Source organism: Phyllobates terribilis, unplaced genomic scaffold (assembly GCF_046119375.1).
Source record: "Phyllobates terribilis strain yellow unplaced genomic scaffold, ASM4611937v1 Scaffold_11__3_contigs__length_659146591, whole genome shotgun sequence".
Classification (NCBI taxonomy): Eukaryota; Metazoa; Chordata; class Amphibia; order Anura; family Dendrobatidae; genus Phyllobates; species Phyllobates terribilis.
In genome coordinates, this window is record NW_027362771.1 from 594,097,233 (window position 1) to 594,114,435 (window position 17,203).

Sequence of the window (17,203 nt, forward strand, 5' to 3'; positions counted from 1 at the left end):
GTGCAGTCTGTCTGCTCTGCTGGAGACTCCACCCTGTCTCCAAGGTCTCTCTTCTCCTCTCCCCTTTCTGGGGCGATTCCATGGCTGCTTTCTGTCGGACACACCTGGGGTGGTTTCCTCAGACTGATGGACACGTCTAGGTATATGGCCACAGGTGCATGGGGTGACCCGCTTTTGGTGTCATTCTGGAACCCGTCCCATGATGGGAGGTTTCTTGTCATCCTTGATAACGCACATAATGGCACCCGTTCTTCTGGGGCGGGCGCCACATTCAGTATACAACACAGTCTCTAGGAGCACAGTACCCGGTTACAACGGGTCGGTTCATATCCTGTTCGTGACGCCAAGTATGACGTGCCCCCTGGGCCGTGGGGTACTCGGTAGCCGGGCCGGTCGGGGCTGGGGGATCTCACAGTGGCAGCGACCCAGTCTGTGACCCAGGGCGGTCAATAAAAAGGGAATTATAGAAAAGGGGAATAAAGTTTTTATAGTTAATGTTCGTGACGCCACCTGTGGTATGTGGCTATATGGGGCCACCACTGTGGTACAGATCCTCTGGAGCTGATGGTGACGCAGCAGAGTTGGTTCAGCTCTCCACAGGCAGAGCTTAGCTCTAGGGCAGTGTAGATGGTGACTAATGAGGTAGATGTTGTTGTGCAGTGTAGTCCAGGAGATGGCGCAGATAATAATTCCAGGACACAGTAGGGTGTAGTCTTCAAGGTTTACCCACAGTTGTTGAACTCCATGTTACCAGTACCAGAGTAACCTCCCACGTCATCATGCGTTCACCAAGGAAGGGGTTCAGCAATCTCTCAAGTAACTCAGGAGTACTTAAACGGGAACCCATTCTGTGTGCCTTCCTCGGTCATCTTCCTGCGCTGGCTCTCACCCTTCTGCCCTGTGCCTCACAATCTGTCTCTCAAGCCAGTAGCCTCGGATCTTGACGGGCGACCTGCAGTCCCCTGGACCCTCTGTGGCCACCTTTTCGGCGATGTAATTGTGGTGGTTGGCAGCTGCACCTTGCAAGTACAGCAGCCTCCGGTTTCTAGCTGAGCTAGTTGTAGTTCTCCACTAGTTTAGGGGCCGGTCCCCTCTGCAGCCTGATCCCTCCACGTTCCTGCAGATTTGGGCGCACGGTTGGCATGCGCACCTCCCGAACCCCTAGGATCCCTTCTGTTCCTCTTGGAGCCTTCCCTGCTCCCTTCCTCTCTCACTCTCTCTCCTGGGCCTCTCAGACTAGGCCCCACTCCTCTCTCTCTCCTCTCAACACCTGCTCCATGCACTGGAGCCAGGAGCCTGGACCTCCTTCACTGCTCTCCTGAGCAGGACTGGCTCTGACAGAACTCCTTCTAGATGGTTCCCTGCTTTCTTATACTCCTACTGAAGTGCTCCCCTAAACTTCTTCCTCCACCCACACCCACTACATGGTTCCACCCTCCAGCTAGGGACCAGGGACTGTGCTCTCCCTTAGGAGCAATCTCACTCTTCCCTCTGAAGTGGAGTGTAATGGATGCAAATGTGTGGGTCCCGGGCAGTACTCCATCCTTATCTGAGAATGGGATACCACACCTCTGGGTGAGATGCAGTACCTCTGTGGCGACTGAACCCATAGCGGCGCCACACTTACCCTTGTGGTGCCTATCGGTATGACGTGCCTATGTGAACTCTATGTCTACAATTTATGAACTAGAGCCTTTATCCAATAAACTATGTGGTCTGTGTAGGAAGATTAGGACCAGAGTTGGATTTTTGTTATACTGGCTGTAGGATATGGTTCATCGATTCCTCTTGGTGTTTTCATGTCTCATAATTCTCAATTATTTGACTATGATCCCAGGTCATGGCTTCTGTGATAAGGGTTTGTGACGCTCGCAAGCCCTGCCCTGGGAAGATGGGGTACTCGGAGCCGGGTCCGACGTTGAGAACGGGGATGCAGTCGTGGCCTGGACCCGTTCCGTGCCCAGGGCCGTCACATTAAAAATGATGTTAGGGCTTTCCGGGTTGAGTGGTAATTGTCGACTACGCCACCTGTGGTGTCTGGTGATGTGCCACCAGCGCCGCTACAGTCCGCTGAGGCCCGATGTCATGGCGGCTAAAGTTCTTGCTGCTCCCCACAGGCGGAGAGCGGCCTCAGGGCAGGCAAGGCAGGATGAAGTGGGTAGTAGTAGTGGCGCGGGGAGTGTGGGCACCGCGTCGCGTGGTATGGCGCGTAATGAACAGTCCGGAGGCCTTAGGGATGAATTTCCAAGGCTTTACTCACAGTTCTCATAAGCAGCGCAAGGCTTCTCCCTGCTCCTCGCGGAGTCCTGCGGCCACAAGGGACGGGGGTCCGACTACCTCCGAGGAAGTCCAGTGTGAGGTAGCATCCCTACACCAGAGTGTTCCTACACTACAGACTTTACCCTTTCCAGTCTGTGCGTGTGTAGATAGGCCGGGTCTCCCTCTGCGCTCCTCTCAGGTGTAGGGCTCGGGTGGCAATTCCTCTCCATCCGAAGCCCGGCGGAATCCTCAGGGCCTAACCGGGCTTTCCCGGCTTTCTGCGCTCCCGGAGGGAAGTCACTTTACACACAGTAGTTTAGACCGCTTGACAGCCCAAGAACAACAACCAAGATCAAAGATGGCATACTATTAAATATGAAATTAGAAGTGTAACAAACTAACTGTTCCTCCACCCACACCCACTAACTGGTTCCTACCACTTTGTGTTCCCCAGTCTCCCTGTAACCAGGGGAGCCGCACCTAGTGCATACTAGCTCCCTCTGGTGTAAATGTGGTGTTGGATGCAAAAGGCTGGAACACTACCATCACACCAGGCTTACCTCAGAGGAGGAACACCACACTCCATTAAAGAAGTGCAGCATTCCTGTGGCGGCCGAACCCTCAGGGGCACCACATTCCCCCCTGGTAAAACACAGCACGTACGCGGGCTGCAAAGGAATAGCTCCCAGGAAAATTTCTTTCCATATAACAAGTAAAACTATCATCCCTTTATGGGAGGCACATCTCTTGTAACGTTGCATAACAGTTATAAAAGTACAAAAGTGCAAAGTATAAAATTATAAAAGTACAAAGGTATAAAAGTGCAAAATTATAAATTAAGACAAGAGACTTTTTGATCAAGACAGTGGACTGCTTAAAAGTGACGACGGTCAGTTCAGTAGCAAGAGGGACCTGCCCTAAACCCTCTACGTGGGCCCTGGGGTGGCTGCAGGGCATGAAGATCTGGAGCTGGACCCCCACACAAGCCACTCCAGACAGGTTTTGCTTCTGAGGTCTGAGGTAGAAAGAAGACACGGTTTTGTATAAAACCAAAAGGGAGCACCTAAATAGATGCATAACTATTTACAATGCAGTCCGCCGCCTGCCATAGTCCGCAGGTGCCAAAGTCTCTATAAATGAAGGAACACAGAAAATAGCAGCAAATGTTCAAACATAAAACAACAGCAACAGCAGCCGGGGGGCTGCTTTAGACTTGGGGCTCACGTGGAGGGAAGGGCTCATTCCTCCCGACAGAGGCTAGCCAGTCACCTGAGGTTGAGGGCGTGGTGGCGTCACTCCCAGACACTTTGCGGACGTCCAGGGCGTACCACCCATGCTCCCCCTGGTGGCGAGTGAAAGTCACAGTATCGCCCGGGAAGAGGTTCCGGCCGGGGTTTCCCTTCTTAAGGCGCGGCTCGACGTCCCGCCGGCTGACGAACACATCGTCCTGAACATGGGACACCGGATAAACCCCCACCCTGCCTCATGGTGAAAACGCACAACCTGGCCTTTATACCGGGGACTAGGACGGGTGGCCTCCTCCAGTCGCGCCCGAGTCTTTGTAGCCTTGGTCCTCACCTCGAGGTGCTCGCAGCGTTGCTCCCGCTGACGTTGCTCCCATGCCAGTTGGAAGATCTGGTCGCTGCACCATTGGCTCCTTTTGCGAGCTTCAGATCTGGTCTCCCGCGGGAAGCCCATAAGGTCGCCCCCCTGGTTTTCCCAGGCCCACTCCTCGGCCTCGGGCCAGGTTACCGCCGGTGCAGGTAGCGGGGTTAGGATGGGTTGCTGCAAGTCCTCTACCGATGCGGACCAGTCCAGGTTGGAGCCGGTAGCCTCCTCCGCAGCTCCAGGCACCTCCGTTACTGAGTTCTCGTGACAGCGTAAGTCCCCACCAACAGCTGCCGGTTGCAGTTCAGGAGCTAGTGCTTGCTCCCAGGTGACTGCGTAGGTGACTATATACTCCTCCATGAGGTCCAGGATCGTCTCTGATGGCTCCGCAGCCGGGGCAGGGGTTGCACTTTCACCTGCCGCTAGGTCACCCTCGACTTCGACCTCCGGGCCAACTGCTTCTGGAACCTCCTCTCCTCAACGGCGGTCTCGGATCCGCTGCAGCATCTCCGCTTTCCACGCAGCTGTCGCCGCCTCCTGGGCCTCCTTCTGCCTCCTTGCAAGTCCCGGAGCTTCCGAGTGGAGAAACTCAATATCTCCCGGTGTTAATACGCCGCCACTTCACTCTCTGCCGGGTGAAGGGCCTGGACCGGGTTCAGTGGTCACGTGGTCTCGCTCCCCAGAGGCATCCATGACTGCCTCCGTTGACTGCCAAGCTCCGACTGACATTGCCGCACCTTGTTGCTTTCCTTCTTCTTCCTCCTCTTTCGGGGCGGTTCCTGGGCGGCATGTTGACAGGCCCGCTTACGTTCAGCCCATCCTGTTTGATGGGCATTACCCCGCGGACAGTCTCTGATGGAAGGGGCAGTCCACATATTTGGCGCCAAGCGGGAGCCCAGCCCACGATGGGAGGTGTACAAAGACAGTCTTTTCACAGCATTATGGCGCCTGTTCTGCTTGGGCGGGCGCCATTTTAAGTGCAAAACAACAGTCCAAGGTGTAAGGCGCACAGTACCCGATAGCAATGGGCACTTTTCTCCGTTGCTGCGGGCACGCAATCCTGCCGACTACGCCAGTGATGTGACGCTCGCAAGCCCTGCCCTGGGAAGATGGGGTACTCGGAGCCGGGTCCGACGTTGAGAACGGGGATGCAGTCGTGGCCTGAACCCGCTCCGTGCTCAGGGCCATCACATTAAAAATGATGTTAGGGCTTTCCAGGTTGAGGCAAGGCAGGATGAAGGGGGTAGTAGTAGTAGCGCGGGGAGTGCGGGCACCGCGTCGCGTGGTATGGCGCGTAATGAACAGTCCGGAGGCCTTAGGGATGAATTTCCAAGGCTTTACTCACAGTTCTCATAAGCAGCGCAAGGCTTCTCCCTGCTCCTCGCGGAGTCCTGCGGCCACCAGGGACGGGGGTCCGACTACCTCCGAGGAAGTCCAGTGTGAGGTAGCATCCCTACACCAGAGAGTTCCTGCACTACAGACTTTACCCTTTCCAGTCTGTGCGTGTGTGGATAGGCCGGGTCTCCCTCTGAGCTCCTCTCAGGTGTAGGGCTCGGGTGGCAATTTCTCTCCATCCGAGGCCCGGCGGGATCCTCAGGGCCTAACCAGGCTTTCCCGTCCTGGACATAGAGTGCGAGGTCGGGTGTCGGGGGCCGGTACCCTCTTGCAGCCGGAATCCCTCTGAATAGATCAGGTAGGCGAGGACAGGTGGCATACTCCGCTCCGTCTGCATCCTCCCCGGGACCCATTTGCTAGGGAGCCACACTCTAAAGCTCCCGGGCCTTCTTGATCCTGGTCCTTGGCCGGGTTGAGACATTCCTTGTCTGCAACCTACCTTTCGTCCATAGATCGGGGTACGAGGGCTGTGTCCCATACCGGTGCAGGCCCACACAGGATGTGCGCTCCCGGAGGGAAGTCACTTTACACACAGTAGTTTAGACCGCTTGACAGCCCAAGAACAACAACCAAGATCAAAGATGGCATACTATTAAATATGAAATTAGAAGTGTAACAAACTAACTGCTCCTCCACCCACACCCACTAACTGGTTCCTACCACTTTGTGTTCCCCAGTCTCCCTGTAACCAGGGGAGCCGCACCTAGTGCATACTAGCTCCCTCTGGTGGAAATGTGGTGTTGGATGCAAAAGGCTGGAACACTACCATCACACCATGCTTACCTCAGAGGAGGAACACCACACTCCATTAAAGAAGTGCAGCATTCCTGTGGCGAATGAACCCTCAGGGGCACCACAGGATCATTGAACGATAGAAGGAACATCAAATACCACAAAGGGAGCATATTTTTATCTTTGCTTTGGACACCCTTACTTCTATGTACAACCCTGGCTGATCCTTTTGAAAATAGAGAATGAACAGCTGTCACCTGACTGCTGCTTTCTTCATTGATATCTGTAGGATTAATATTTTTTTCTCGGAAGCATAGACAACTGACCCTCGGCAGCTGCTTTTCCTGTCATCCATATTGTCTGGTTGGGGGATACTATGGTGTTTCATGCACACAGGCTGAAGGCAATGTTGGTGGGAAATACCAAATGTCCCATTTATACAAATATCCACCTAAATGCATAATGCCAGATCTATTTAATGGTTCCAACACGTCTTGCCTTAATGATAGACTGTGCTATTTCTATGAAAATTTGGGAACCTCAATTTAATTGATGAAGTCAATGTTATTAAAGTATCTCTTACTAAATTGGACAAATTGGGTCCCGAAATATCTTCAGTAAATATAAAACCATGAAGATCTCCTTAGCGCCCAAAAGATACATTGACTCTTTGGCTGATAAGGAGCTCTTCATGGCTTCATATTTACTGGAGATATTTCAGGACCAAATTGGTCAAATTTGGTAAGAGTTACGTCAAAAACATTGAATTCATCAATTAAATCTTTTGACTTACTTAGCAATTATATAAATTACTTACTAATGTAGGCTGCGAGCCGAACAATGGGTATTAGGAAGTGAAATGATGAAGTCTGAATCCTCGGTAAACTGACTTTGAAAGGTTTTTAATCACAGTCACAGACAAAAGAGTCTGGCTAATAAATTTAAGACCACGGAGGTCTTAACTCAATCAAATAAAGGAATAGATGAAGTTTTCAAACTAAAAAAAAATTCCAAGCCGATGGGATGGTTTTAAAATAGGACCTCATCCAAGACACAGCCGATGAGACCCCATTCTGATTACCTAAAAATAAGATGTAATAATTTCTTGTCCTCATAGAGATCACCAAAGATCCTAATGTTGGATTCATGGGGGCATTAGAGCCTGTAAAAATGCCTCATCACTTTGGAATTTTTCACTGGTACTTTCTGAGCATTTCCCATGAGCTCAAATATGCTCTCTATTAACCCACATGACGCCCCATAGGAAGACCTTGTAAGTTCAGATAAATATTAGTAGAGTTGACTTCACATCTCTGCTCAATGTTTTCTTCTCCTGTAGAAATGCAACCAAAGACAACTGGTCCATTGACTCTAATGATTTATGGCAGAACGAGAGTGCCACCATGAACTTCTGTGGTGACCAACAAGATGGAGGTATGTGTTTTATTCACCGGTGTCTCTAAAGAAGAGACTGAATCCAATAAATAAAATATGTATTTGCTACCTAGTTGTCAGTGAATATTTCCAATGTTTAAAGGGGGTCTATGCATTGATATTGTCCCTACTTAAAGGTCCCTAATACGCTTGGACTGAGATTTACGGGTAGACCGCTCTGAGTGCAGGCTGTTTCCTATAAGTTGAGTAAAAAATGTCTTTCTTTCACCTAAACCACCAGCTGGAGATTGTTTGGTTAGGAAAATCTTTTATAACCAAATAATGACCCTGAGTTGAAGATTTAAAAAACGTATCGAACCAGAACGTGGACTTAGGAGACCTTTAGTTTTATGATTCTTTGGTCAAGTAAAGTGTCAATGTCTCACTAATTCCATTAGACACATCTCAGATTTTACAGTATCTGAAGAAGGAAATAGCTCTACCTAATATTGATGATAAGATAATGATGGCAGCAATATGAGATAGGACAGTTATAAAACTCATGTTTTATTACTCTTCTGGTACAGATTCACAGAACATCAAATCTGCCGCTGAGACTTTCAAACCTGCATTGGACAAAGTAGATTCAACGATTGAGGTATAGTAATGGGAGAGAATAATATTCTAGATTAATTAATACTTCCCTGGTGGTCTAAAGTTGTAGAGGGCTAACGTAAACTCACACAAACACTTCTTCATGTTGAAATTAAGGGCAAATCCAACCGCAATCCACATGCTATACTTGTGAACAGGGCTTCCACTGGGCAGATTTTTGGCACCAACAAGGAAAACATCTTAAGAGAAACATTCAAATCCAGCACTTGTGAACGTGACCTTTGTGTTACTAGGGGTGGTGGATTAGGGTAGTGAAAGAGATAAGGTCACCAGTGATGGCGCCCTAAGTTAGTGGGATGGGTATAACTGAATCCCTGGTGGTCTAGAATAATGTCTTCTTTATTGTTAATCCAGGGGGATAATATTTTATTTTCTGATAATTGAGGATAAAATAGGAGGGTTTTATTATATTCCCTTGTGGTTTAAGATAATGTAACCATACTTTGTGGTTTTATAGGAGGGATATATTCCCTGGAAGTTTAGGGAAATGTAGACTTACTGTTATGTTCTGCAACTTAGAACTAAGGAATAGGAGGGAAAAGCTGTCCCTGCACTGAGACTCAGCTTAACCCTACACTGGGGTGGGTGCCCTATTCCTTATGAATAGTCCCACCGAAACTCCTGCACTGAACTCAAACGAAGACCTGTAGAACTGGGAAAGGGGTCCCTAAAAGATCTAAGGACTGGGAGCAAAAGCAGGAGACCTCCTAACAGAAAAGTTAGTTGCAGAAAGGAAAATTAAAGGAAACAAAACTGATGGAACAAGAAGTCCCAGGATAACAATAGTCCAAAGCAAGAAGAACTAAACAAGGCTACTTAGCCAGAGCACGAGCGTTACAACACTGATGTCCAGCGGGGAATGAGAGCCAGGTGCTGAGCAATGAAGAGTGCAGAGATCACGTGACCAAGAAACCCAGCACCAGAGGAAAAGACTAGAAGCCAGCAAACCACAAAAAGATGGCCGATAGTAAAACAAAATAGATTCTAACACTTACATTGTTGTCTAGTTGTGTAATTTCCTCTTATTTGGTAGTCTAGTGCAATATCCCTTATAGGAGAAAATGGGTTATATTTTACTCCCTGGTGGGCTAAGATAATGTCCCTTTACCTAGTAGTCTTAAATTAGGAAATCTTACAATTTATTCCCCATTAGTCTAGGGCAGGGGTCCTCAAACTTTTTAAACAGGGGGCCAGTTCACTGTCCCTCAGACCATTGGAGGGCCGGAATATAGTTTTAAAAAAAAACTATGAACAAATTCCTATGCACACTGCACATATCTTATTTTGAAGTAAAAAAAACAATACAGGAACAAATACAATATTTAAAATGAAGAACAAGTAAAGTTAAATCAACCGGTATTTCAATAGGCAGCTAAATGTCCCCAATAGGCAGCATAGGTCCCCAATAGGCAGGTAAATGTACCCAATAGGCAGGTAAATGTCCCCAATAGGCAGCTAAATGTCCCCAATAGGCAGCATAGGTCCCCAATAGGCATGTAAATATCCCCAATAGGCAGCATAGGTCCCTAATAGGCAGGTAAATGTCTCCAATAGGCAGGTAAATGTCCCCAATAGGCAGCATAGGTCCTCAATAGGCAGGTAAATGTCCCCAATAGGCAAGTAAATGTCCCCAATAGGAAGCATAGGTCCTCAATAGGCAGCAAAGGTCCCCAATAGGCAGGTAAATGTCCCCAATAGGCAGCATAGGCCCTCAATAGGCAGCATAGGTCCCCAATAGGCAGGTAAATGTCCCCAATAGGCAGCATAGGTCCTCAATAGGCAGGCAAATGTCCCCAATAGGTAGCATAGGTCCCCAATAGGCAGGTAAATGTCCCCAATAGGCAGCATAGGTCCTTAATGGGCAAGTAAATGTCCCCAATAGGCAGAATAGGTCCCCAATAGGCAGGTAAATGTCCCCAATAGGCAGGTAAATGTCCCCAATAGGCAGCATAGGTCCTCAATGGGCAGGTAAATGTCCCCAATAGGCAGCATAGGTCCTCAATAGGCAGGCTGTTTCCCCCTTATAATGCCCCATGCAGGCTGTCCCCCCCTTATAATGCCCCATGCAGGCTGTTCCCCCCTTATAATGCCCCATGCAGGATGTCACCCCCCCATATAATGCCCCATGCAGGATGTCCCTTTCTCCCACCATATAATGCCCCATGCAAGATATCACTCCCCTGTCTTTATAATGCCCCATTCAGGATGTCACCCCCCCATATAATGCCCCATGCTGGATGTCACCCCCCATATAATGCCCCATGCAGGATATCACTCCCCTGTTGTTATAATGCACCATTCAGGATGTCACCCCCCCATATAATGCCCCATGCAGGATATCACTCCCCTGTCGTTATAATGCCCCATTCAGGATGTCACCCCCCCATATAATTCCCCATGTAGGATATCACTCCCCTGTCGTTATAATGCCCCATTCAGGATGTCTCCCCCCCATATAATGCCCCATGCAACATGTCACCCCCCCATATAATGCCCCATGCAGGATATCACTCCCCTATTGTTATAATGCCCCATTCAGGATGTCACCCCCCTCCCCCATATAATGCCCCATGCAGGATATCTCTCCCCTATTGTTATAATGCCCCATTCAGGATGTCACCCCCCCATATAATGCCCCGTGCAGGATATCACTCCCCTGTCATTATAATGCCCCATTCAGGATGTCACCCCCCCATATAATGCCCAATGCAGCATGTCACCCCCCATATAATGCCCCATGCAGGATATCACCCCTAATATTATGTCCCATGCCTCCATACATTAAAAAAAAAAATCCAATACTCACCTCACTCCTCACTCCTCCTCACCTGCTGCCGCTGCTCAATTCCGGACTCCAGCGTCGCCGGCCTCATCCCGCTCTGCGCTGCCTGTAACAGGGAGCGCACAGCAGGAAGACAGCGGATCTGCAGAGGCACGGGGAGAGGTAAGTATCCGGCTGCCGGGGCCCTGAGCTAGTGGGGGGGAGTGGGCACTGGCACCACACTCCTCCGCCCACAGCCCGGCGGGCCGGAAAAAAAATCCTCCGCGGGCCGTAGTTTGAGGACCCCTGGTCTAGGGTAATGTCCCCTTATGTGATAGTATTGGCTAAAATAGGGAGGTTTATCTTTTATTCCCTGGTAGTCTAGAATAATATCCATTTACCTGGCAGGTAAAATTGGAGAGAGCAGGTTATATTTTATTCCCCGGTGTGCTAGTGTAATGTCCCCTTACTTGGTAGTTCAGGATAAATAGGAGACAGGTGGTTATATTTTATTTCCTCAAGTTATAGAATTTTTTTCTCATTACTTTATATTTAGAATAAAATAGGAGGGTTTTATTGCTTTCCCTGGGGGTCTAAGATAGTGTGACCATACTTGGTGGCTTTATAGTGGGGTATATTATATTCCCTGGTGGTTTAGGGTAACATAGCCTTACATTGTTATCTTGGGTAAAATAGGGAGTTTATATTTTATTCCCTGTAGTCTAGGGTAATGTCCTCATATGTGGTGGTCTAGCGTATTATCCCTTTACTTGGTTTTCTAGGGTAAAATAGGAGAGACTGTGCTATCCTTTATTTATTGGTAGTCTAGGATAATGTCCCCTTACGTGGTAGTCTTGGGACATAGGCTCCCCATGTCCTGCAACTGACCCCCATAGGCTCCCCATGTCCAGCAACTGAACTCCATAGGCTCCCCATGTCCAGTAACAGACCCCCATAGGCTCCCCATGTCCAACAACAGACCCCCATAGGCTCCCCATGTCCTGCAACTGACCCTCATAGGCTTCCCATGTCCAGCAACAGACCCCCATGTCCAGCAACAGACCCCCCAAGTCCAGCAACAGACCCTCCCATGTTCAGCAACATATCCCCATAGGCTCCCCATTTCCAGCAACTGACCCCCATAGGCTCCCCATGTCCAGCAACAGACCCCCATGTCCAGCAACAGACCCCTATGTCCAGCAACAGAACCCCCTATGTCCAGCAACAGACCCCCCCATGTCCAGCAACAGTCCCCCCATGTCCAGAAGCAGACCCCCATGTCCAGCAAAATATCCCCATAGGCTCCCCATGTCCAGCAACAGACCCCCATAGGCTCCCCGTGTCCAGCAACTGACCCCCATAGGCTCCCCATGTCCAGCAACTGACCCCCATAGGCTCTCCACGTCCAGCAACAGACCCATGTCCAGCAACAGACCCCCCATGTCCAGAAACAGACCCCCATAGGCTCCCCATGTCCAGCAACAAACCCCCATGTCCAGCAACAGACCCATGTCCAGCAACAGACCCCCATAGGCTCCCCATATCCAGCCACAGACCCCCATGTCCAGCCACAGACCCCCTATGTCCAGCCACAGACCCCCCATGTCCAGCCACAGACCCCCAAGGTCCAGCAACAGACCCCCCATGTCCAGCAACAGACCCCCCCATGTCCAGCAACAGACCCCCCATGTCCAGCAACAGACCCCCCCCATGTCCAGCAACAGACCCCCCATGTCCAGCAACAGACCCCCCCATGTCCAGCCACACAACCCCATAGCCATTAAAAAAAAACACATACTCACCTCGCTCCTGCTCCCATTCCCATTGTCCCGGCGCTGCCTCTGCTCCCATCTCTGGTCCGTAGTGCACCGCTCAGCTGAGCTGACGCAATGACGTCATCGCGTTAGCTGTCTCACTCGCTGATTGGTGGAAGAAGGGGCCGGCGGCGCCATCTTCCACCAATGCAGTCACCTGAATCCTGAGGCTGCAAATAGCGCTGACAGAGGCGGCGGCGACGGACAGGCGGGGGAGGGCGGGGTGTGCACTTTGCCAAGGCCTGGTCCAGGGTAATGTCCCTTTACTTGGTTAGTATGGTAAAATAAGTGGGGGTTGTATTTTATTCGCTGGTGGCAAATGGCAGAATTGGTAGATTATATTTTCTTTCCCTGGTGATCTAGAGTGATCTAGAGTAATGTCCCTTTACCTGGTGGTCAAGGCTCAAATTTGTGAATTTTAATTTATTCTTTTATTCCATGGTGGTTGAGTAATGTCCGCTTACTTGGTAGTGTAGGATAAAATATAAAGGAAGGAGTGTATGTTTTACTTCCTAGTGGTTGAGAGTAATGTTCCCCTATTCGGTGGTATGGAATAAAAAAGACAGTTTATATTTTATTCTTATGTCCTGGTGGTCTAGGGCAATGTCCCAACAATTGGTAGTCTAGGGTAAAACAGGTGAATGATATTGTATTTCCTGGTGGTCTAGGGTAATGTTTTCTCTCTTGGTAGTCTAAGGTAAAATTGTAGTGTTACATTTTATTCCCTGGTGGTCATGATGTAATGTATCCCTAATCTGTAGTCTAGGATACAATAGGGGGGTATCAATTGTATCCCCTCATGGTTTAGGCTAGAAGAGGGGATAATACCTTGTGGTCTGGTGGTTTACTCACCTCCTCTTATGATGGGTTGCATTATACATTCAATTTTCCTTAATGTCAAAGGGGCCTTATATGGACAGAGAAATACTGTAATGTAAGGCAGAATTTGGTGCTCCAGAGCTGCTCTTCCTACTGTATCTTCGAAAAGTAACTACAACAACAATTTTAAGATCTGCGAAGAATTAATTTTAGTCACCCGTTCACCCACCCATATATAACTCTATACCCTCCTCTGTTCCTCACTCCTTGCACTCACTTGATCCAACTGTACCATCTTGTCCCTACTTTATAATTGTGGTGCCCTGAGGGTTCAGTCGCCACAGAGGTACTGCACCTCACCCAGAGGTGTGGTGTCTCCTTCTCTCAGGTAAGGAGGGAGTGCTGCCAGGAACCCCAACACCCACATTCAACACAACACTGCTCCAGGCCGGCTGGAAGGGCAAGATGCATGTGCACAGCTGCTGAGCCCTGTCCCTGGCTGGGGTGGGGGGAACTCAAAGGTAGGGGGAACCAGTAGTGGGTGTGGGTGGAGGAAGAAGTTTAGGGGAGCACCATAGTAGTAGGTATAAAAAGGGAAGCCATCTTAGGGTGGCAGTTGAGATGAGTGAGAGGAGTTAGTGAGGACAGACAGTCTGGGAGCAGAGTCTCTTAGGAGCTCTGCTCCACAAGTAGGGCCCAGTCTTAGAGGCCCAGGAGGAGAGCAGAGGAGAAGGCTCCGTTTTAGTAAAAGGGATCCCAGGGGGTACGGCGAGTGCAGGACGGCACCCGTATGTCCCAAATCTGTCAGAAGACAGAGGGATCGTAGGCCGCAAGAAGGGGACCGGCCCCTGGACCAGCCGTGTTACTTCAAGTCTCGGCTGGAAAAACCGGAGACTTCTGGCTTATATAGTCAGTTGCCAAGAGCCTCGTTCTAAGCTCCATGAGGGTCAAGCAGGTTCGGGAACTCCAGCAAGGCAGGAGGGACTTCAGAGCACCCGAGCGGGACTGAGAGTGGGGAAGAGCAGGGCAGGAGGGAGAAGACCCAGCGTGAAGACGGTCTAGTGAGGAACACAAGAAAGCGGGGTTCCATCAGGTATTCCTAAATACACCTGAGGAAGGGATGAACCCTTGTGCTGGTGAACGCAGCGCGACATGGGAGGCTGTGAGCTGGACAGTGCAACCTGTGGAACCTAACAACTGTGAGTAAAGACTCGGATGACTGCACCGCACTGCCTCCGTCCATTATTTCGGCTACGCCGTCTCCCCCCCCCCCCCGCACTACAATGCCCAGCGCACCAACAACCCCTACACTGCCCTGAGGCCCGATCCACCTGTGGGGAGCCGTTCCATCATAAGCTGCCCTAACATCCGCCTCAGAGGACTGTCGCAGCGCTGGTAATCCTTACCAGGCACCACAGGTGGCGTCACAAACACTTTACAAATCCCCTATAAATAATATCCCCTTTTTTGGTTGACCGCCCTGGGCCACGGACCGGGCCAGCCACCGTGATATCCCCCACCGGCATCCATAGGCCCAGCTGCCGAGTGCCCCACAGCCCTGGGGGCGCGTCATAATCATGGGGATGACACGCTTACGTTGTGGTGGTAGGATGTCCACATGGCAACCCATATGTCACTTGAATACTGGAAATAAGAATGGAATGTAATACAGATTTGATTCATTTATTTGGTGGGCACAGGACTGGGGGAAGAATACCAAGTACTGCCAATACCATTTAATGGCTGTACCAGTTTTTGGAGTAATGTTCAATATGGTGGGCAGCTCAGGGGTTTTTATCCAACTTTCCTTGTTTTCTCACTGTAACTTCTTGTTTTCTTTGTATCATCCACCAGGTTAAGATGAAAAGACCCACAATCGCTATCGCATGATTGGTGCAAAAGACGTGTTGCCCAGTGCCCTACTCTTACTAAGATGTCATAACATCTCAGAAGGCTTCTATGAAACGTCACCGCTTTAAGCACCAGACCTCAAAAAATGGAAGACGAGACGAGCCAAAGGACAAATCTTTTCTGATGATTACCTCATCAATTATTTATTACCATATTGTATATAATTATTTAATTATTGTGAAGTGTAGCTGTCCCTTTTCATCTTCCCTCAAAATAGCCTGACCTGATCAATAACACTCTGCCTGATTGCAGCCACCACTAGAGGGAGCCCTTGTAATCAGTGAGCTCCCCCTAGTGGTGGCTGTAGGCAGTGAGGATTTATTCACTTATAATATTGGTCATGTAAAGAAAAGGAGGAATGTGAAACTGAAATGTTATAGCAGTTACATCTCTACCACAAATCTGGTCTATTCTATTTTCACCGTAACCTGTTAATTTACCGTATATTTTTTTTCCAAGTCTATTTCTTGTGAAGTATGAACATATTTCAATAAAAATTAGAATAAAAAAAAAATTATGCATTTGCTCTTACTCTTCTATATGCTTATCTGATATATAAATATATGTAATACTGTATTTTTCGGACTATAAGGCGCACTTTTTTCCTCCAAAATTTTGGTGAAAATGGGTGCGTCTTATAGTCCGAATGTTGCAGAGGGATATATCTATGCATATATATATATATATATATATATATATATATATATATATATATACTGTGTGGGGGAGTGGTTGCGGCGGAGGAGCGGGGGACAGGAAGCAGTAGCCGCCTGCTGCAGCCTACACTGTCCCCACTGCTAAAGAAAATGAATATGGGCGAGGGGAGCACTGAATATTCATGCTCCTTAATAGCGGCACACAGAGAATCCGCAGCGCGGCTCCTGCTGCTGCCGGGAGATCGCGTGTGCCCGATATTAAAGGGCATGAATATTCACCCCCTCTCCACGCCCATGGCTGAGGGGGCCATACATACCAGGGTAAGGATGAGGGGGCAATATACTGTATACCATGCTAAGGATGAAGGGCCATACATACAAGGATAAGGATGAGAGGGATCAAACATACCAGTATAAGGATGAGGGGTGCCATGCATACCAGGATAAGGATGAGGGGTGCCATGCATACCAGGATAAGGATGAGGGGGCCATGCATGCCAGGATAAGGATGATGGGTGCCCAGCATACCAGGATAGGGATGAGGGGTGCCAAGCATACCAGAATAGGGATGAGGGGTACCATGCATACCAGGATAGGGATGAGGGGTGCCATGCATACCAGGATAGGGATTAGGGGTGCCATGCATACCAGGATAGGGATGAGGGATGCCATGCATACTAGGATAAGGAGCATACCAGGATAAGGATGAGGGGTGCCATGCATATCAGGATGGAGGGGTGGCATGCATATCAGGATGAGGATGGGGGCCGCATATAAAAGGATATTATCAAAATTGGGGGACATTACCTCTATACCAGTGTCAGCAGCAGACCTGCTCCCCTTTAACAGTGCATCGTGACCACATTTTTTGCTGACATTTCTTTTTCTATTTTCCTTCTCTAAAATCTAGGTGCGTCTTATGGTCCGGTGCGTCTTATAGTCCGAAAAATACGGTATCTAAAATATATGTATAAAAATATACAGCCACTGACTATGTGGAGTAGAAACTGACAGGAAACTGTTTAAATCCTCCTCCAAATCAAAACTCCTCAAAAACTTTGAGTTATCTGCTCCACAAACTCAGAAAAAAAAACTCTGCCAGCGTATTTCGAGGAAGTTTTGGAGTGAAAACCCTTGAAATCCTCAAAAATGAAAAATGCCTCAAACACATGATGGTTATATTCAGTTTACTCTATAGA

General features: G+C 49.1%; 1 protein-coding gene across 1 annotated transcript in view; it reads left to right on the forward strand.

The window, feature by feature from the left end:
* The window catches only part of LOC141165383 (mucin-17-like), a 49,591-nt gene extending 33,729 nt beyond the window's left edge, over positions 1-15,862 (forward strand). Inside the window, exons 10-12 of the mRNA XM_073650976.1 lie at positions 7,334-7,428; positions 7,956-8,026; positions 15,292-15,862. Of these exons, the coding sequence (XP_073507077.1) occupies positions 7,334-7,428; positions 7,956-8,026; positions 15,292-15,327 (202 nt within the window). The 3' untranslated portion in view covers positions 15,328-15,862. The remainder of the gene's footprint in view (positions 1-7,333; positions 7,429-7,955; positions 8,027-15,291) is intronic.
* The last annotated feature ends 1,341 nt before the right edge of the window (positions 15,863-17,203 follow it).